The sequence below is a fragment of the Pelophylax lessonae genome, assembly GCF_965119305.1.
Source record: "Pelophylax lessonae genome assembly, chromosome: 3".
Classification (NCBI taxonomy): Eukaryota; Metazoa; Chordata; class Amphibia; order Anura; family Ranidae; genus Pelophylax; species Pelophylax lessonae.
Window position 1 is genome coordinate 381,564,050 of NC_138770.1, and position 22,003 is coordinate 381,586,052.

A 22,003-nucleotide genomic window follows, 5' to 3' on the forward strand; every position below is an offset into this window, starting at 1 on the left:
AACCAAAAAGGCGACCTTTTTGGACAACATAGACAACGAGATCTCCCTGATCTGTTCAAAAGGAGCACGTTGCAACACAGATAGAACGAGATTCAAGTCCCAAGGGGGCAGAGGATCCCTCCTAGGGGGAACCAGATGCCGCACACCCTGAACAAAAGTGCCAACCAAGGAGTTGGAGGCCACGGGACGTTGAAACAGAACGGCCAGCGCAGACACCTGACCCTTTATCGTAGCCAGCGCCAAACGCTGATCGACACCCGTTTGAAGGAAGGACAGCACTCGGGAAACCGAGTACGTGCGGGGAGAAAATCCCCTGGACTCACACCAAGCAAAATAGGCCTTCCAAGTACGGTAATAAACCTTCCCCGAGGAAGACTTCCTCGCGTTGATCAAGGTATGAACGACCTCTGGGGAGAGACCCTTCTCCCTCAGGACCTCGGTCTCAACAGCCAGGCCGTCAAAGCCAGCGACTGTAAAGCAGGATGGTATATTGGACCTTGAGACAGGAGATCGTCTCGAAGAGGCAGACGCCACGGGGCGTCGACCGCCAGATTCACGAGGTCTGCGTACCAGGACCGGCGAGGCCAGTCCGGTGCCACAAGAATCACCGTGCTGCGTTCCGAGTGTAACCTGCGAAGGAACCTGGACAGCAACTGAATCGGTGGAAACGCGTACATCAGCCTGTACTGATGCCACGGGGCCACTAACGCGTCCGACGAGTCTGCCCGAGGGTCGCGCGTCCTTGCCACGAACCTTCTCACCTTGTTGTTGAGACGAGACGTGAACAGGTCCACATCTGGAAGACCCCACTTCGCGCACAACATCTGGAAGACAGTCGGGGTGGAGAGACCATTCCCCCTGATCCAGGGTCTGGCGACTCAGATAGTCCGCCTGCCAGTTCTCCACCCCCGGAATGTGAACCGCCGTTATCGCCGGGACATGAGCCTCGGCCCAAGACAGAATGTCGGCCACTTCTCGAGCCGCTCGGGCACTCCTGGTGCCCCCTTGGTGGTTGATGTAGGCCACCGCTGTGGCATTGTCCGTCTGCACCCGAACCGGGCAGCCCTGCAGCCGGTCCGTCCAGCGATGAAGACAGAGATTTATCGCACGCAATTCCAGAATGTTGATCGGAAGGGAGGACTCCCCCTCCGACCAAGTCCCCTGGGCGGACAGAACGCCCAGAACACCACCCCAGCCCGACAGGCTGGCATCCGTGGTGATTACCGTCCACGAGATAGGACGAAACGACTTGCCCCCGGACACCATCGGGGACTGGAGCCACCACAGAAGGTCTCTTCTGGTGCGACGACTCAACGAGATTTGGAGATCCAGAGATTGAGGTCGCCCGTCCCACATGGACAGGATCTCCGCTTGGAGACCCCGCGTGTGAAACTGGGCGAAGGGAATCGCCTCGAAGGCCGAGACCATCAATCCCAGACATCTCATGCACGTCCGCAGAGACGAGTGCGGAACGTCCCTGAGGGACCTGACTTCCCCCTGAAGAGTTCTGAGTTTGTCTTCCGGCAGGAAGACCTTCGCCTGTACCGAGTCCAGAATCATTCCCAGGTAGGGAAGACGAACCGACGGACTCAGCGTCGACTTTGGAAAATTTATCGTCCAACCAAACTCCTGCAGAGTTTGCATCGTGACAGACAGGTCCTCCTCCAGACCCTGGCTGGTCGCAGACCGAACCAGAATGTCGTCCAGATACCCCAGGACAGAAATGCCCTGGGCCCTCAACAATGCCAGAACCGGTGCAAGCACCTTGGTGTAGACCCGCGGAGCCGAGGCGAGACCAAAAGGCAACGCCACGAACTGGTAGTGATCCTCCGCAATGGCAAATCGAAGGTACCTCTGGTGACCCTCGAAAATGGGGATGTGAAGATACGCATCCTTCAAATCGATGGAGGCCATGAATTCCCCCGGAACCAGGGCAGCCACCACCGATCGCAGGGATTCCATGCGGAACTTGCGAACCCGCACAGAGCGGTTCAGAGCCTTCAAGTCCAGAATTGGACGAACCTTGCCCTCCTTCCTGGGCACGGTGAACAGATTGGAATAAAACCCCCGAAATCTGTCCCGATGAGGCACCGGAACCACCACTCCCTGAGCCCTCAGGTCCCGCACCGCCAGGTGCAGGTCCCGTAAACGCTCTGGAGACAGTTGAAGATTTGAGGGAAAAAATCTGCTCTCCGGCCGAGAGAGAAACTCGATCTTGTAACCAGATCGAACGATCTCCTGAACCCATCTGTCCCGCACACGGGCCAACCAGGGCTGAAGAAAACCGAGCAAGCGTCCCCCCACCCCAAAACTGGGTGAGGGCGCCCCTTCAGGCCGCACTGTTATGGGCTGCGGATCCGGATTGACCGGACTTCTGTTTTCCAGACCAGGGCTTCTTCTGAGAGCCTTGACCTTTGAACGGTTTGCCCTTGTAGTGCGACCGAAAGGCACGAAAGGACCCCTGAGGGGGCCGAAAATTAGCATGCTTCTTCCCATAAGCCCCCTTAGCCTTGGGGAAATGGGGCAAGAGAGTGCTCTTACCTCCGGTGATCCCCTTAATCAACACATCCAAGGACTCCCCAAAAAGGCGAGACCCATCATAAGGCAGATTGGCTAAGGTCTTACGTGAAGACTGGTCTACCGACCAACATTTCAACCAAACCAGGCGGCGAGACAACACCGCCACGCTGTGCACACGTGCAGCCAACGGAACTAGGTCCAGGTCCGCATCACACAGATACATGACACCCTGGTGGATTTGATCCACCATATCCAGGGTCGCCGGCGAGGCCGAATCGGCCACTAGGACGCGCCTAAGCATCTGCGTCCAACTTGCGACCGCCTGGGCCGCCATGAGAGAAGCAAACAGAGCCTTAAGCATAGAACCCGTAACAGAATAAGTATGACGGGCAAGAGACTCCAATCTCCTATCCGTGGCATCACGGAACACAGGGGAATCCTCTGCAGGAATCGCAGTGGATTTGTTTAAAACCGCAATTGCGTGATCCACTGGGGGAGGCACACACCACCTTTCATCAGTGGAAGGCGAGAAAGGATAACGCAGCTTGAACCTACTTGGGACAGCAAAAGGTTTGCGCAGATTGTGCCATTGTTCCTTAACAGTGCGCTGAAAATCATCATTGCAGGGAAAAACCTGCGGCGTCCTGCGTTTTCTCTGCGTCCCATAAGCCGCCAAGGCAGCGGGGGGACACACTTCGTCCTGCAAACGCAGCGTTTGCTTTATGGAAGCAATCAATTCATCCATGATTGCAAGCTCTTCAGGCGAGCCAGGGGGAGAATTATCAACCCCTTCAACTTCAGCCTCCACCTCGGACCCCACTAGATCCAGGGAGGAGCGGGACCCCGATAAGGAGGCCCCCGCCATAACAGCCCCATCACCTTCACCCTCAGAATCAGAGGAAAGAGCAACTCTGGGTCTTTTAGTAGATTGAGCAGCCACCAGCATCTGCACCTGAGCAGCAAGGCCAGCCACAATAGTGGCTAAATCCCCCCCTGGGGGGGAAACACCGGTCCCCTGGCTTTCCACCAAGGCGGTAGGAAATTTGCCCTCCTGAGAATCCATTGCCCCCATAACAAATGCCGGATAATAAAGGGTTAACTGCCCCTTTAACAAGCGCGGCGAGCGCAGCCCACCGCACCACACACAAGCACAATGAGACCCCCACAGGGAATAATAAACTTAACACAGGCAATGGATAGCAAGAACAGAAGGATAAAACCTGAGGAGACCCTCGCCGCTGCTGCTGCCTCGATCGGTGTTCCTGGAGAAGAGGAAGTGATGCTGCCAGGGCGCTCTATGAAAGCCTATGGGAGGCTACAAGAAAATGGCCGCCATGCATGTAGAACATGCGGCCGGAGCGAGTGTAGGCAAAATGGCGCCGTTTGGCGCCGAAACCGCCGCTCCACAGTACAGTAATGCACACATGTCATCCATGTATAAAAACACATGTCAGATCGCCGCAGCGATCGCTGTATAATGCCCAAACATGCCACAAAAACATGCCCCACAGCACACAGCTTCTCACACTGACAAGGCTGACACACACAGTGTCACACAGCTCCCCCCCCCCCTTGCAGCCCACAGCATGCAGCCGAGAGATAGGGAGACAAACAGTGTGAATAGAGGCAGGTTACACAGTCCCAGACTGACACCCCCCCAGACAGACAGGTCCCCACATAAATACACTTACCTCACAGTGGCGTGGGGGACCCGCACAGGCGAACAAGCCGCTGCACATGAGGCAGGGAGAGTCGCATACAAGACGCACAGAATGGGGGTTAAGAAACCGCACAGCGTCCAGTGAGGTAGCCACCTCACCAATCATCCCTGCACCGAACAGGGATGGGTCGTTCACTGTGCCAGGAGCGTTACCTGGCTGAACGCTCGATGGCAGGCTGGGAAGTCACTGACCCACGACCCGCGACCAGGGGGATCAGCCCGAGACCCAGCCCGCATGATCCTCTTCATCCGAAGAACTAACTAACGCTGACAAAAAGAACAGCTAAGTAAAAGGTAGAGAGAAAACTCAAACAAAAAATCAAAAAAGAAGAAAGAGTCTGGGGCAGAAAGCACCAGCACAGAGAGAGCCAGCCACTCCTGACAAGCTAGACATTAAAACTGAGATATGGTTGCAGGAAGTAGGAGGGTATTGACTGAGGGGACCACCCCTTGAGGGTGGGATATGTTAAAAGCTTTAATGTTAACATATTCTGTTGCCTAGCTACTCCTTCGGAGCAAAGTCTAATACCCCATATGTGACGAATATGGAGAGGCGGCGACTGTCGGAGGACGTAAGAGAAAAAGAATGTCCCCTCCAAACAACTGCCGCACTCAAAACTTTGCGGCCAAAGAAAGCATCCGAGATGCCAAAACATCAAGTTCGTAGAACTTTGTGAAAAGTGTGCACGGACGACCAAGTCGCCGCCTTGCACACCTGAGCCACAGAAGCCCGATGGCGAAAACACCCAAGAAGCTCTGACGGCTTGAATAGAATGGGCCCTTACCAGAAAAGGAGGAATCTGACCCTAAATAGAATAGGCCTGAACAATCGCCTGTCTGATTTACTCAGACTGCCGAACAGACTCCGTGGCGGACAGGGAAACCTTGACCGCCCAGACCACATCCAGGGAATGCAAGACAAGTTCCGTGGGATGCTTGAGCTACGCACACAGCAAAGGCAACACAATATCTGCATTGAGGGTGGAATGAAGAAAAAAACCCTTGGAAAAAAAAGACTAATTGGATCGTAGAACCACCTTATCTCCATGACGTATCAGATAAGGAGAATGGCAGGATAAGGCCGCCAACTCAGACACTGAGCCGACATGATGACCACCAGAAAGGCAACTTTACTGGGGCAACACCGAGCGTAATCTCTCTGATGTTCTCGAAGGGAGGCTGTTGTAACACAGACAAAATCAAATTCAGATCCCAGGGAGGTAAGGGAGCTCTCCTCGTGGGAGCCAAATGCAGCACCCCTTGAATGAAGGTGCGGACCAAGGAATGCAACGCCAAAGGACTTTGAAATAAAAAAAAAAATGCAAAGGTCGACAATGGGCCCTTGACCGTAGTAGCTGATCCACGCCTTCTGCAGGAAGGCCAAGACCTTCCCCACCGAGAAGGAACGAGGATGAGAACCATGCGCTTCGCACCAGGCGAGATACGCTTTCCAGGTGCGGTGATAAATCATCCTAGAGGCAGCTGTACGAGCCTTTAACAAAGGTAAGGATGACCGCCTGTGGAAGACCTCTATCCCTCAAGACCTGGCTTTCAACAGCCATGCCGTTAAAGCCAAAGACTGGAAAGCAGGAAGGAAGATCGGTCCTTGAGACAGAAGATCGCCTCGCAGCGGAAGCCGCCAGGGAGGTTCGACGACCATCTGAACGATGTCCGCGTACCAGGACTGTCAAGGGCAGTCCGGGACCACCAGAATGACAGACATCCATTCCGACGCCAACCTCTGGAGGTACCTGGACAACAATTGAATCAGAGGAAAGGCATACATCAGCCGATAGCGGTGCCAAGGCCCTACCAGCGCATCCGCGGCATCCGCCAGAGGATCGCGAGTTCTGGCCATGAATCCTTTCCCCCTTTTTGTTGAGACGGGACGTGACAGATCCACGTCCGGAGTCCCCCACTGGGCGCACAGGAGGTGAAACACCTCTGGATGCAGGGACCATCCCCCCTGGTCCCAAGGCTGGCTACTCAGATAGTCCGCCTGCTAGTTTTCCACACCCGGAATGTGAACAGTCGAAATCGCTGGTACAAGCGATACGGCCCAAGACAGGATCTCGGCCACTTCCTTGGCCGCCCGGGCACTTTTGGTGCCCCCTTGGTGATCGATATAAGCCACAGCCATGGCATTGTCTGTACCCGGAACGGACACCCCTAAAGCAGAGACGACCAACGGAACAGACAAAACTCGATCGCTCGAAGCTCCAAGACGTTCATCGGCAATGAAGTCTCCACCGCCGACCACATTGCCTGGGCACAAAGCGCGCCCAGAACTTCTCCCCAGCCCAACAGGCCGGCATCAGTGGAGAGAAGGCCGGAAGGTCAGGCCCTGCGACAAGGCCGGTGATCGGAGCCACCACAAAAGATCCGACGGAACCGGACGACTCAGAAATCTTCCTGACCAAGGACGGAGACGTCCTGACCCACCTGTCCAGGATCTCCGCTTGCATAGTCCCGTTGTGAAATTGAGCAAACAGAACTGCTTCGAAAGCCGAAACCATCAGGCCCAGAGCCCGCGCGCAGGTCCGCAAGTAGGAGAGATCGATGTCCCTGAGGGACCTGACCTCGTCCCGCAGAGACCCGAGTTCTTCCTCCGGAAGAAAAAAACTCTAACCCGAGTAGAGTCCAGGATCATACTCAGGTACTGAAGACGATTTGAAGGAGGCAGTGCCGACTCCTGAAGATTGGCCCACCCGAACTCCTGGAGTGTCTGAACCGTCATGGCCAGATCACTCGCTAAGGTCACACATGAGCTTGACCTTAATAAAAAGGTATTCCAGGTAACCGAGTACCGCAATACCCCGTAAACGCAGCAAAGCTAGAACCAGAGCCAACCCCTTGGTGAAAACCCTGGGAGCCGAAGCGAGACCGAAAGGTAACGCCACGAACTGATAGTGCTCCCCAGCCACCGTGAAGTGGACATATCTCTGAGGACCCTCGAAATTAGGGATGCGCAGATACGCATCCTTCAAGTCGACGGAGGCCAGGAAGTCCCTGGGCCTCAATGATGACACCACCGACCGGAGGGACTCCGTCCTGAACTTCTGCACCCGCACAGTGGTTCAGAGACTTCAAATGCAGAATCGGATGCACCTTGCCACCCTTACTGGGCACCGTGAACAGGTTGGAGTAAAACCCTCAAAACCTTTCCCGTGAAGGAACGGGTACAATGACTCCTTGGGCAAGCAGATCGTGCACTGCCCTCATGAGATCTCTGAGACGATCGGGGGACAGCTGGATATTGGACAGGAAGAACCTGTCTGCGGGGCGAGATCGAAACTCGATCTGGTACCCTGAACGAATCAGCTTGTGAACCCACTTGTCCTGAATGCCGGACAACCAGGGTTCCTGAAAACAACGCAGACGTCCCCCCACCCCGACAACGGGCGAGGACGTCCCTTCAGGAAGAGGTGGACTAGTTTGCCGAGCCAGACTGACTGGCTTTTGGCTTACCCGTCCACAGATTCTTGTGGCCACAGGAAGGGTCTACCCTACTCCTGCGTCCCAAAGGCACGAAAGTAAGTACGCTGAGTCTTGAAGGAGGGCCCCCGCCGCAAGCGGGTGGGGGGGCTTACCCTTAGTGACCTGGGGCAGCAGAGAACTCAACTCCAGTGAGCCCCTTACACAAATCATCCAGAGCATCCCCAAAAAGACGACCCCCCACATAGGGGACCTCAGATACCGTCTTTTTGGACGCGTGGTCAGCCGATCAGCTCTTCAACCAGGTAATGCGGCGGATCACGATCCCTACCGCGGACAACCGGGCGACCAACGGGGGCCTCGTCCAAGGCTACGTCACACAAGAACATCCCAGTCTGGGTGATCCAATCCACCATGGCAAGGGCAGGTGGAGAGGTCGACTCCGCCACCAGAGTGCTGCGAAGCACCTTGGATAATGCCGTGAGAGCCTGAGAGGCCATCACTGAGGCAAAACACAGGGTTTAACAGGGAAACCACCACCAGATAAATGTGGAGGGCAAGTGCTTCCACGCGCCTATCTGCCGGATCCCTGAATACCGGGGAATCCTCTACTGGCAGCAAAGTGGACTTATACAGCCTAGACACAGTGTGATCCACTTTTTTGGGGACACCGTCCAACGTTTGTCCCCCCCCTCCAAAATTGGATAGCAGAGTGAAAAACGCTTAGGCACCACCAACATGTACTTAATGCACCGCCACTGGTCATTCACACTCCAGTGAAATTCCTCAGGGCAGGGAAAAGCCTGACCTGACTTGTGGGTCCTTCGGAACACAAAAGCAGACCGCTTACTTGACAGAGATGGCTCATCGTCAAGATAGAGAGTTTCTTTTAACTTCGCTAAGGGGAGCATCCATCGTAGCGCGTGTACCCGCGCTACCGAGGAGGAAGATGCCTCCTCCTCCTCAGAAGCGGAGGACCGGGACCCCTCAGGGGGACCATTTTCCATGGCAACCAATTCGGGCTCAGAGTCAGAGGACTGGGAGGGCGCAGGCTGTTTTTTGGAGGAGCGTTCCAACATCAGCAGATCCATCTGGGACGCCAAAGTCGCAAGAGCAGCAGATATAGAGGTCATGGCAGAGGTTTCAGGGTGGACCCGAAGCCCCCACCAGGCCTGCAGGGGATTTGTCATCCCGTGAGTCCACTTTTGCCACAAAAATCGGCGGTTCCCGCGGACCCCCGACCCTCCCCCCCTCCCATCTGTACTAACTGAAAATGCCCCCTCAGAAAACACACCAGCCACAAGTAAAAATCGTTTTGGTTGAAAAATGGCAGAAGGATCATCAAAAATCCCCCAGCCTGTCAGTACATTTTATCACAGGAGATGTGTAAAGAAAGAGGAAATGACCTCACGCCGCTAGAGGCCCAGCTCTCGAGCCCTGACAAAAGGTGCCTATTGAAACTATGTAAAAAGGCACAGGGAAAATGGCCGCTTGCCCTTAATAGGCATTGCCCACATCCAAGATGGCGCCCGATCGGGAGCCTTGTGCAGTATCCTAAACCGGCTGCTGCCCTTACACAGAGTCCAGGATCTGCCCACAATAAACATGGCGGCCACTCCTAACGGCGCCAAAAAAAGTGCATACACGTTCTGGCTACCGCAGGGGACCCCAGGGAGACCCTTAGAGCTATGGAGCACCCCCCCCCCCCACATCTGTACTAACTGAAAATGCCCCCTCAGAAAACACACCAGCCACAAGTAAAAATCGTTTTGGTTGAAAAATGGCAGAAGGATTATCAAAAATCCCCCAGCCTGTCAGTACATTTTATCACAGGAGATGTGTGAAGGAGGAAATGACCTCACACCGCTAGAGGCCCAGCCCTCGAGCCCAGACAAAAGGTGCTTATTGAAACTCTATGTAAAAAGGCACAGGGAAAATGGCCACTTGCCCTCAATAGGCATTGCCCACATCCAAGATGGCGCCCGATCGGGAGCCTTGTGCAGTATCCTAAACTGGCTGCTGCCCTTACACAGAGTCCAGGATCTGCCCACAATAAACATGGGGGCCGCTCCTAACGGCGCCAAAAAAAGTGCATACACACGTTCTGGCTACCACAGGGGACCCCAGGGAGACCCTTAGAGCTATGGAGCACCCCCCCAAGTACTACCAGTACCCCATACAGCGCCCTCAGCGGGAACAGGGAGGGAGGGAGAAAACCCAAAGCTGGCAGAAGGGGGATCCCGCAGAGACCACCAGCCCTGCTATCCTCCAAGTGTGGGCCCAAAACCCCCCAAAAGTCCCCAGGGACAAGGGGGTATCAGTACTCACCAGTCCAGGAAGCGGGTACCGCTCTGATATGGGAGACCTCCCACCCTAAGTGGGAGTGTCGTCAGCCAAGGAGGGATGCTGGCAACACACGGGCGATCTGGGTTGAGACACCCGCAGCGAAGATGCAGCTCCGCAGGCTCGTCCCCATTCGGAGGGGCACTGTCGCTGCGAGGCCTGGATGTACCAGTAACCTGCGACGTTCGTTGGTAGGCTGGGACTCCATAAGGATCTACAGTGGGGATCGAAAGTTTGGGCACCCCAGGTAAAAATCTGTATTAATGTGCATAAAGAAGCCAAGGAAAGATGGAAAAATCTCCAAAAAGGCATCAAATTACAGATTAGGCATTCTTATAATATGTCAACAAAAGTTAGATTTTATTTTCATCATTGACACTTTCAAAGTTACACAAAACAAAAAAAATGGCGTCTGCAAAAGTTTGGGCACCCTGCAGAATTTATAGCATGCACTGCCCCCTTTGCAAGGCTGAGACCTGCCAGTGTCCTGGATTGTTCTCAATCATCGTCTGGGAAGATCAGGTGCTGTCAATCTCAAAGGTTTTAAATGCCCAGACTCATCTGACCTTGCCCCAACAATCAGCACCATGGGATCTTCTAAGCAGTTGTCTAGAAAACAAACTGAAAATAGTTGACGCTCACAAAGCTGGAGATGTCAATATCCTCTGTTCGGAATGTAATTAAGAAATGGCAGTCATCAGAAAAAGTAGAAGTTAAAGCAAGATCTGGAAGACCAAGAAAAATATCAGACAGAACAGCTCGCAGGAGTGTGAGAAAAACAATTCAAAACCCATGTTTGACTGCACAATCCCTCCAGAAAGATCTGGCAGACACTGGAGTTGTGGTACACTATTCCACTATAAAGAGATACTTGTTCAAATATGGTCTTCATGGAAGAGTCATCAGAAGAAAACCTCTTCTACGTCCTCACCACAAAAATCAGCGTTTGAACTCTGCAAATGAACATATAGACACTCCTGTCTCAGTAGAAGTCCTATGGGAAGAAACCGGTCAGATTAGGAGGCGCACACGTCACACACAACTTGCGGTCCGTGCTGCAGCCGGCCGCAAGCCTTTGCAGGAATTCGTATGCCTATGTTTATGCTGAATACAAGACATCTAATTGTAAGTGCATTATCAACTGTTTTTTGAATAAATCTCAAGGGTAATACACTATTAGCCCTTTTTTTCCTTTAATACACGGTGGTTTTGTGAGCTTGTAAAGAAGGATGAGGCTGTGTTTCTTGCTGGTACTCGTTGCCATCTAGTGGAGAAAGAAAGGTAGAGCGGTTCTACATCCCACTTCAGGATTTTAAAGAGGAAGCAAGGCGGTGGTTTCACTGAACAAGTGCATACCTATTACCATCTGGTAAGAGGCTAATTCTTGGTGATTTACACGTGGTGTTTGTTCACAAGGAGATTGGATATTTTTTCAGCACAAGAAAATATAGTTGCACCTTATTTATTTCCGTTTGGTAAGGATGAATTTCACTCGGTGGTGGATACACGTATTATTCGGATAGAATACAATTCTACTCACCTGCAAAATATTTATGGACACTTATGAACTTTTATGTTTATGCACCAATTGATTTGCATTATTAATTGGCTTCACAGATTGATATATGTTATATATATTTACTTTTGTTGATTTGGTTCACACATAGATATATGTTATATATTCATTATTTATTTGTTGTTTAGCGCACCCCACACCACATATACATTTATCTATATTCAAAAGCACTGAATACCGGGAGCAGCTTCAACACACTATCAGCGCACCCATCCCCCCTTACAACAAGCCTGATGCATTTTGGAAACAAGTTCTGTGGACCGATGAGGTTAAAATTGAACTTTTTGGCCGGAATGAGCAAAGATACGTTTGGAGAAGAAGGGGCACAGAATTGAATGAAAAGAACCTCTGTCCAACTGTTAAGCATAGCGGTGGATCAATCATGCTTTGGGGTTGTATTGCAGCCAGTGGCACAGGGAACATCTCACGAGTAGAAGGAAAAATGGATTCAATAAAATTTCAGCATATTTTGGATGGTAACTTGATGTCATCTGTGAAAAAGCTGAAGTTAAAGAGAGGATCGCTTCTACAAATGGATAATGATCCTAAACACACCTCTAAATCCACGGGGGATTACAGTACGTCAAGAGGCGTAAACTGAAGGTTTTGCCATGGCCTTCACAATCTCCTGACCTCAACATAATTGAAAATCTATGGATAGACCTTAAAAGAGCAGTGCGTGACAGACAGCCCAGAAATCTCAAAGAACTGGAAGACTTTTGTAAGGAAGAATGGGCAAAGATACCTCAAACAAGAATTGAAAGACTCTTGGCTGGCTACAAAAGTGTTTACAAGCTGTGATACTTGCCAAAGGGGGCAGTACAAGATATTAACTCTGCAGGGTGCCCAAACTTTTGCAGACACCATTTTTTTTGTTTTCTTTTATTTTGAAAGTGTAAATGATGGAAATAAAATCTAACATTTATTGACATATTATAATGTCTAATCTGTAATTTGATGCCTTTTGGAGATTTTTCCATCTCTAATTGGCTTCTTTATGCACATTAATACAAATTTTTACCTGGGGTGCCCAAACTTTCGATCCCCACTGTATATTACCCAGTCCGAGGCCCAGCTCTGCAGTCACTTGTAGTCCTCCAGGAAAGGAATCGCTGACTAACTAGTGATAGTGAGAGAAATAAAAATCTATTGTGCAAAGACAAAACACATGATTTCAGAAAAAACAAAGAAAACCAAGACACAAGGTCCCGGCCAGAAAGACCTGACCTAAGCTAGGCAGCATAAAACTGAGGTAATATTAGATTGGGTTCAGGATAATGGCTGAGGGATGGCCCCCTAGTGGCGTGCCAAGGTATAAAAGTTTTTTTGTATTAACCTAATAATCAATTATCTGCCTAGCCTTGCTCCTGCAGAGGGAGCCATTACCCATTAGTGAAGGCTAATACCATCGGGCGGCGACTGTCAGAGGACATAAGAGAAAAAGGATTTTTAATACAGAAATGTTGGCCTACTGAAAAGTATGTCCATGTACAGTAAAGTATGCACTCAATACTTGGTCGGGGCTCCTTTTGCATGAATTACTGCATCAATGTGGCATGGCATGGAGGCGGTCAGTCTGTGGCACTGCAGAGGTGTTATGGAAGCCCAGGTTTCTTGGATATTGGCTTTCAACTCATCTGCATTGTTGGGTCTGGTTTCTCATCTTCCTCTTGACAATACCCCACAAATTCTCTATGGGGTTTAGGTCAGGCAGGTTTGCTGGCCAATCAAGCACAGCGATACCATGATCATTAAACCAGGTATTGGTACTTTTGGCAGTGTGGGCAGCTGTCAAGTCCTGCTGGAAAATAAAATCATTATCTCCATAAAGCTGGTAAGCAGAGGGAAGCATGAAGTGCTCTAGAATTTCCTGGTAGAGGGCTGCATTGACTTTGGACTTGATAAAACACAGTGGACCAAATCATCATGGACTGTGGAAAATTTTGCATTTCATATGGAAATCAAAGTCCCAGACGAGTTGAGAGGAACAGAATCCAACTTGCAAGAGGTCCAGTGTGAGGTTTCCACAAGTAAAGGGAAAAACAGGAAGCGCCTCCTGAGTGTATTATTAGTATAAAAGGATTAATAGCAAATTACATAACACTCACAGGATAGAAGTTAAAACAATGCTTATCTGGTGTATAGTGTCGCTCTGGTCTTTCCTGTCTTCTTTCAAACTTCATCCATGGGCTGCTGTAGTGGAGAAAAGGTCTGTAGCATGTCCTGTGGCCACCAGGAAGTCAAAACGGAACCAGCGTGGAATGCACGGAAATGATGTCAACGGAAGCAGGGAGAAGACCAGGAACACTGTACTCAATAGGCAGGCTACGTGCTTGGAGCTTTAGCTCCTTCTACTGGCAAAGCTGGAATGTCTCTGCAGACCTTTTTAAATAGAGGGGCTGGCTGTGGTGCACTGTCTTTGCACGAGTAATCACTGTAATTTTGTTAAGTTTCCACAGTCAGTGATGATCTGGGGAGCCATGTCATCTGCTGGTGTCGGTCCATTACTAAAATAAATTTACTTTTTGATAATATTCAAATTTTATGAGCTGCACCCGTATAAGATATTGATTGATTGAACTTGGTGCTGTTAGTGGGGTGGTAAAGAGATCACAAAGGGATGTCTATTAGTGAGGAGTGAAGCAGCTAGAGAGTAAATCTGCCAACTGGCAGAGTTGAGGTCAGGAGTGGCTGCTAGTGTGGGCCAAGGGGGAGACGTTGAGGTTTCTGGAAAGCAATGTCCATCAGCAAGAGGAAGGGAAGGGTGTCAATAATTCTTCTATTAGCTCCTAGTCCAGGACCCAATCAATCTTTCTTTCTGTGGCAGCCCTTAGCTGTGACCTGGTCCCTACTCTGACTCCCAGTCTGAAATGAGCAGCGTGCCCCTGGAGAGCAGAGAAGAGAGACACGGCTAATCAAACACTTATTGGCACAACTGTACCTGTTGGGCTTGGCTTCCCTCTCCCTACTTACCACTTAAAAGGAACATCACCATGCCCCCATTCAGGATCCCCAGGCAGCAGCTGTCATTACAATACGAGTATGCCGAACACAGGATGGGCAGCGGTTTTTATGAGGTTTCTAGGGATCCAGAAGAGCAGTGGTGGGTAGATATTGTGTTGTGTGTGGGTGCTTTTGGCAATGATGGAAAGTAGGATAGAATAGGATACCTGAACACTGTGTTGACTCGTCCTGTTACGAAGCACTCTTAGTAAGAGCTATATAGGTAAGAGCTATATAGATATTTAGCAACCCCAGCAGTGGATTGTTTCAGCTACTGGGCTTAGTGTCAGGCTAGAGCGGTCATTGGCAGCCAGCAGTTCAAGAAATAGGAAGTCTACTGTGATCTGGAGCAGAGGTAACCGGCAGATAGCATGTTAGACACCACATGACATCGGCCTCCATGCTTGTTCAGAATGTTAATTTTGCTCTGGTGCTACTGCAGACCGAGAGACAAAGTAAAATAGTTCTCTACACTTCTTTTATACTTCTTCCCTGGCCTCACCATCATGTTAAGGTTAAAGCTCATTATGCTGTTTCTTTGTGTGCTGCTGTTACTCTCAACTAAGAAAAGGCCCATAGGGAGAACATTTTTCAGTCACATCAAATATTCTAGTAGCAAATTTGAAACGTGGGGATAAAACTGAAGAGTTGCAAAGCAGTTAAGTTCACAGATCTCTTAAACACCCCCATGACTTTTATGTCATCCTCTTAATTTGGATTCAGTTGGGTAATATTCATCTTAATTGGGCATGGATGCACTGTGCAACAACGTCACCAGAAATTGGTAAAAGTCATTTTTTTGCAAATGTTCTAAAGTAGCAACCAGAGAAATTAAGAACCCCTAACCAACCTTTTTTATAGAGATAGTGTCAAGGAGGCACTTCAGGTTTTTAGCAACAGATGTTCAGTTAACTTCTTTTTTTACAGCACTAAGTTTTAGGAATTAAAAAAAAAATATGTATATATCACTTATCTGTCCCCCTGAGCGCCGGTTCACATTACCGCGACGCTACTTCCCGGGGCCACCTCTGAGATCGCGGTGCGAGCAGCGCGCCGCGACCTCGGAGCGGCCGCCACGGACTTCATAACATTGAAGTCTATGGCGGTCGCCTCCTGGTCGCCCCAAAGAAGCTCCGGACCCTTTTTCTAGGTCGGAGCGACTTGTGTCGCTCCTATTAGAACGGGTCCGCAGCTTCCCTATGGGAGGCGACCTGCGGCGACCTGTGAGGCGACCAGGTCGCCTCACAGGTCGCCCTAGTGTGAAACGAGCTTAAAAGTCATGTACATTAATTTTTTTAACATTCAATCAGTTCCTTAAGAGGGTTCTGAAATTAAATACCCCTTCATTCAATGCCCAACCAGGAAATCAGAATGGTTGAATTGAATTATTTTTTACAAGAAACCCGATTAAAAGTAGTTGAAATTGCAATCAAACTGCCATGTGTATAGCCAGCATTAGATTTAGAGACCAACCATGCATCTATGCCATGTTTGATGCTACACCGGCAGAACCAACTGCCCATAGAAACTGTTACATCAAAATGCACAGACATAGCATTCTTTGCTCATTTTAACACATTTTAGAACAAAATAGGACTGTATACTTCTAAACTAAGCACCAAGGAGCACTCATCATTCATCAGAGGTCAAGACTGGAGGTCATGCACATGGGTGTACAATTTGCTGCAAACAGATCTGTAATTAATATGGATATTAATATGGGCCTTTTTCTGACACTTGTTGTTTACAAGTTAAAATCAGGTTTTTTTGCTATAAAATTACTTAGAACCCCCAAACATTATATATATTTTTTAGCAGAGACCCTAGAGAATAAAATGGAGATAGTTGCAATATTTTTTATCACACCGTATTTGCGCAGCGGTCTTACAAACGCAATTTTTTTTTCGAAAAAAAATCTTTTTTTTTCATTAAAAAATAAGAAAACAGTAAAGTTAGCCCAATTTTTTTCTATAATGAGAAAGATAATGTAACGGCAAGTAAATAGATACCCAACATGTCATGCTTCATAATTGCGCATGCTCGCGGAATGGCAACAAACATTGGTACTTAAACATTTTAAAAATGTCTACAGGTTACCAGTTTAGAGTTACAGAGAAGGTCCAGGGCTCAAATTATTGCTCTCACTCTAACGATCATGGTGATACCTCACATGTGTAGTTTGAACACCATTTACATATGTGGGTGCGACTTGCTTATGTGTTCGCTTCTGTGCGCGAGTTAACGGGCACTTCAATTATTTATTTTTTTTTCCTATTTATTTTAGTTTTTATTTTTACACTATTTTTTGGGAAAAAAAGTTTTGATCACTTTTATTCCTATTACAAGGAATGCAAACATCCCTTGTAATAGAAATAAGCATAACAGGACCTCTTTAATGTGAGATCTGGGGTCAAAAGGACCTCAAATCTCACATCTACACTAAAAAAGAAAAAAATAAATAAAGTCACTTTTTTCATCTTGGAAAAAATGGGCTCTTTAAATTGGTTGCTAGGAAGCGACGTATATGACGTCGCGCCAGTGTTCCAGGGCCATCTTGCCCTCACTCGACAGCAGACCAGATTGTTTTCCCCTGGCGGGTCCGGTAAGCGGGGAAAATTACCGGGAAGCGGCGGTGGGGGGGGGGGGGAAGGGGCACCCTCGCTGCCCATAATGGTGATCCCGCTGGGACCACCCTTATGCTAAAGCGGACCACCCACAGTTTTAAAACAATACCGGTGTTAGGGCAGTAGATAGCGTCAAAGTACTGATGTAAAACTGTGGTGGGCGGTCAGGAAGTGGTTAAAGTAATAAAGTAATATTAAACACACATCTTAAATTTACATAGTCCCTTCCATTTCTGTATGTGGATGATGGTACTGTAATTATTTTAATAAAAAAAAAAAATTGAATACAGCTGTCACATGACCCTGATCTTTCACAGCCTGTCTGCAGGGAAACAAGCAGGAGGAGCTTGTAGTCCTCTGCTACTGGTCACATGTTCAAAAAACAGCCTTTGGAATACAGAGTAAAAATAAATAAATATCAATACACTGTTTAAATTGGCATACAAATATATATTTGAAATGAAATCCTATTATTTTGTGGAAATATGGCATGGGCAGATATCTGAAAGTCACAGGCTGTGTCATGCCCCTCCAGCCAGTGTCTTAGAATAAGAGGGAGGTGAAGCCACCATTAATCTACAATATCCCGCCCCCATTGTGTTTAGCTGGTTAGCGGACATGGAGGAGGAGGGAGGGAGTGGGCTGTCATTTACCACTGGGTTTACGCCCACATGTGAGACTCTATAATCACATGGGCTGCTCAGAAGTGATAGGGAGGAAATGCTCAGCAAAGAAACCCCAACAAAAACCAATGGTTCTTCATACAAGACAAACTGAGTTTTTAGATTGAACTTGTTGCTGATGTGCCAGTAACAAAAAAATTCTGTCTTATACCTGCAGAATAGTCACATGTGCTGTTCAGATGCGATAAGGAAATGTTTAGAACAGCAACTCACTGAAAACTGAGCATGTGCAGAGTTGCCACCACAAAATACCTAGCTTAATCGGGGATATGAAAAGAAGGTGGAGATAGAGAGCGGCAGGATCCACCAGCTTTTTTGCAGAATACAGAAAACAAATCTTATAGTGACTGAGTGAGTATGAATGTAATATGGCATTTATAGTTATAGTTTTTTTATGATGTGGGTTTAGTGACACTTTACCTATGTAAACCAAAATTAGAAAAAGCTGAATTTGCAGTCCTGCATATGGACCGTATTGTATGCTGTAGAAAATGTAAGACTTTGTGCTAACTTTAACAACCGTACAGTATACATGGACCCTATTGGTCATCGCTGCTGCCAAGTAAATATCATCATTGTGTAGCCAGCAGTGCCAAAACCACTGATTATATGCTATTACTGTTTAAACCTTCAACTGAATGAGTTATTCATGCGGTTGTGATGCATACACAGACTTTCCTCAGCCTTCATTCATTTAGAAATTGCTGGAAGTAATTTCACACATGCTCTGCCACCTCATTCAATGAAGAACGTAAGCATCAACAGTATGCAAGGCTGCTGACTACACACTGGAGATACCTGCATATCAGCCCTGAGCAGCAGCAGCGGCCAATAGCATCCATGCTTGTAAACAATAGCACAAATGTTACATGTGTACTGCATACAAACTGCATGTGTCCTTAGAGCTCTCAGCTCTATACTGTATAACATTATTATTTATGAACTATAAATAGGTGGTGCAAAATGGAATTTATTACTTAATGTATGAATAATTATAACCATACCAACAATGTCATCTGAGGAATCTTCATCTGGTGGCCGATTTGTTCTTCTACTCCGTCTCCCCTTCTCAGGACCTGACCAGGATGATGGCTCCTTTACCTTCATTTGCAGCTTGAAAACAGAGATGAACATTTTATAAGATAACAAAGTAGATTTTATTTTCACTGGCGATACTCAGACTTGTAGAAACTCCAACAAACATCAATGGTTCTTCATATAGGGCAAACAGAATTTTTAGAATGACTTTGTTGCTGATGTGCCAGTAACAAAAACAATTCCCTCCTATACCTGCAGACTAGAGAGCATCTCCAGAGAGTTAGGTGAATCTTAGTGGGAGTTGCTACTGCCTAATGCAAAGGTCATAGCAGGGCTGGCCCTACCATGGGTCCTGCTGGGTCTATTGGACCCAGTGGCACAATGAGAGGGGCAGTAAATTGACGCCCAAGAGTTTTATTCCAGCAGTTTTGTGTGTCATCAGTTTGTGGCGTGTTACGGGCAGCATTTCCCCATCTCATACTGCCGCCTGTAGTACAAACTGATGAGTATGAGGAGGTGGAGCGTCTCTTCAGGGGAACGTCCCTCACATTACTGTAATGTGCGCAATGACATCAGTGTACTCCATCTCACACAGGGCAGGCTGGATCTTCTAGGGCAGCAGACACAGGAGTGACATGAGGACAGACAGCGGGTGTTTGGTGGAAGAGTCCGGTGGTGAGGTATGGAAGAAAACAGTATATATACTATTTTCTGAATTTTATATTTAATAAAGTTGTCACTGGTTTTTTTTTTTTGTTCGTTTTTTTGTCCCTATACCCCACAAAGCAGCCCCTTAACCCCCCCCCCCCCCCCACCCGCCCCACAATGCAGCCCCTAAAACATTCTGCATATAGACAAGCTGCTGTTGCATGTAAATCTAACTTCCTGATACATTTTATTTTAGTTTTAATGACCATGCTATAAAATAATCAATGGGGGGGGCCTTTTGGTGGACGTGATTTTTATTTTTGGGGGGGGGGTTCGAGGCAGCATTTCATTCTTGGACCTAGGCAGCACCATGTCTTGGGCCAGCCCTGGGTCATAGGCATGCTCAGATACAGTTGTGCTCAAAAGTGCCCTGGCAGAAACCGTGACATTTTGACATTGATATTGAAAATATGACTGTTCATGCCAAAAAAAAAAAAAAAAGTCTTATTTAGGATAGTGATCGTATGAGGCCTTTAAGGCCCCGTTCACGTACAAGCGACGCTACTTCGCACCGCGACCTCCAAGGTCGCGGTGCGAGCAGCGCGCCGCGACCTCGGAGCGGCCGCCCCGAACTTCATAACATTGAAGTCTATGGCGGTCGCCTCCAGGTCGCTCCAAAGAACCCCCGGACCCTTTTTCTAAGTCGGAGCGACTTGTGTCGCTCCTATTAGAACGGGTCCGCAGGTTCCCTATGGGAGGCGACCTACAGCGACCTGTGAGGCGACCAGGTCGCCTCACAGGTCCCTTAGGGGACTTACTATCACATAGTTGTTTGGCTCCTTTTTAAATCATAACAACAGAAATCACCTAGTTTAATTTACATCGTCCCTTCTATTTCTGTACGTGGATAATGGCACTAATTATTTTAATTACAAACAAGTGCCTTTTTCCTAATCAATATACAGCTATCACATGACTCAGATCTTTTCCAGCCTGTCTGAAGGGAAACATAAGCAGGAGGAACTTCTAGTCCTCTGCTGCTGGTCACATGTTTAAAAGAAAAAGAAAACAGTCTTTTGAATACAGAGTAAAAATACATAATATCAATAAAGTGTTTTAAATTGTCATACAAATATATATTTGAAATTAAATCTTATTATTTTGTGGAAATGACATGGTGTGGGCGGATTTCTGGCAGTCACAGGCTATGTCACGCCCCTCCAGCCTGTGTCTTAGAATAAGAGGGAGGTGAAGCCACCATTAATTGACATGTAATATCCTACCCCATTGTGTTTAGCTGGTTAGTGGGCATAGAGGAGGGAATGGGCTGTCATTTACCACTGTGTATAAGCCCACATGTGTGACTCTATAGCCACATGGGCTGTTCATATGTCATAGGGAGGAAATGCTCAGCATAGAAACCCCAACTAAAATCAATGGTTCTTCACATAAGACAAACATAATTTTCAGACTGAATTCACTGCTGATGTGCCAGTAACAAAATCAATTCTCTCTGATGCCTGCAGGCTAGAGAGCATATCAAATAGCCCATATCAAAAGTTTACATACCCTGGAATGTTTGGCCTTGGTACTGTGAGATTGCTATTCTGAATAATCGGATTTTTGTAAGATCTTACCGTAAAATCCTTTTCTCTTAGCTCATTGACAGACGTAGTCTTCTTGATTCACAAGAACTGGGTTATGTTGTCTCCGCAGGAGTAGGACTAGGCAGAAAGAAAAAACGTTCTGGCTCCACCCTAGGGGTAGTCCCAGAGGGTATATCCTCCCTCTCTCTGCTACAAGGCATCAGTTCTGTCACAAAGCAGCAACAGAGAATTTAACCCAACCCAACTCAATGATAGAGGGGCGGGTACTACGTCTGTCAATGAGCTAAGAGAAAAGGATTTTAAGGTAAGATCTTACAAAAATCCGATTTTCTCTGTCGCTCATTGACAGACGTAGTCTTCTTGATTCACAAGAACTGGGACATCCAGAAGCAGTGCCACAAATGAGGGGTGGGATTGACAGAAATCAAAATCCAATCTAGAAGGCCCAACCGGTGCCAAACTAGAAGTTTTAAAGGCTCATTATAAACAAAGAATGAGACTCAAATAAAAATTCCAACGGAAAAAAACCCTCGAGGTAGACCACTGGTCTCCTCAAATGGCGGCCTGCAAAACCTTGCGGCCAAACGAGGCATCAGACGATGCCATTACATCAACTTTATAATGTTTTGTAAAGGTATGCACCGACGACCAGGTAGCCGCCTTGCACACCTGGACCACTGACGCCTGATGGCGAAAGGCCCATGACGCACTAAGTGCCCGAGTGGGGTGCGCCTTAACAGGGAACGGGGGCTCCCGACCCTTAATAGAATAAGCCTGTACCACCGTCTGTCTGATCCATTTGGAAA

The 22,003-nt window shown here is 48.2% G+C and overlaps 1 protein-coding gene across 1 annotated transcript in view; it reads right to left on the reverse strand.

Moving 5' to 3' along the window:
* USP45 (ubiquitin specific peptidase 45) overlaps nucleotides 1-22,003 on the reverse strand; it is a 333,185-nt gene that overhangs the window by 289,123 nt on the left and 22,059 nt on the right. Inside the window, exon 2 of the mRNA XM_082250245.1 lies at nucleotides 18,909-19,017. Within this exon, the coding sequence (XP_082106371.1) occupies nucleotides 18,909-19,011 (103 nt within the window). The 5' untranslated portion in view covers nucleotides 19,012-19,017. The remainder of the gene's footprint in view (nucleotides 1-18,908; nucleotides 19,018-22,003) is intronic.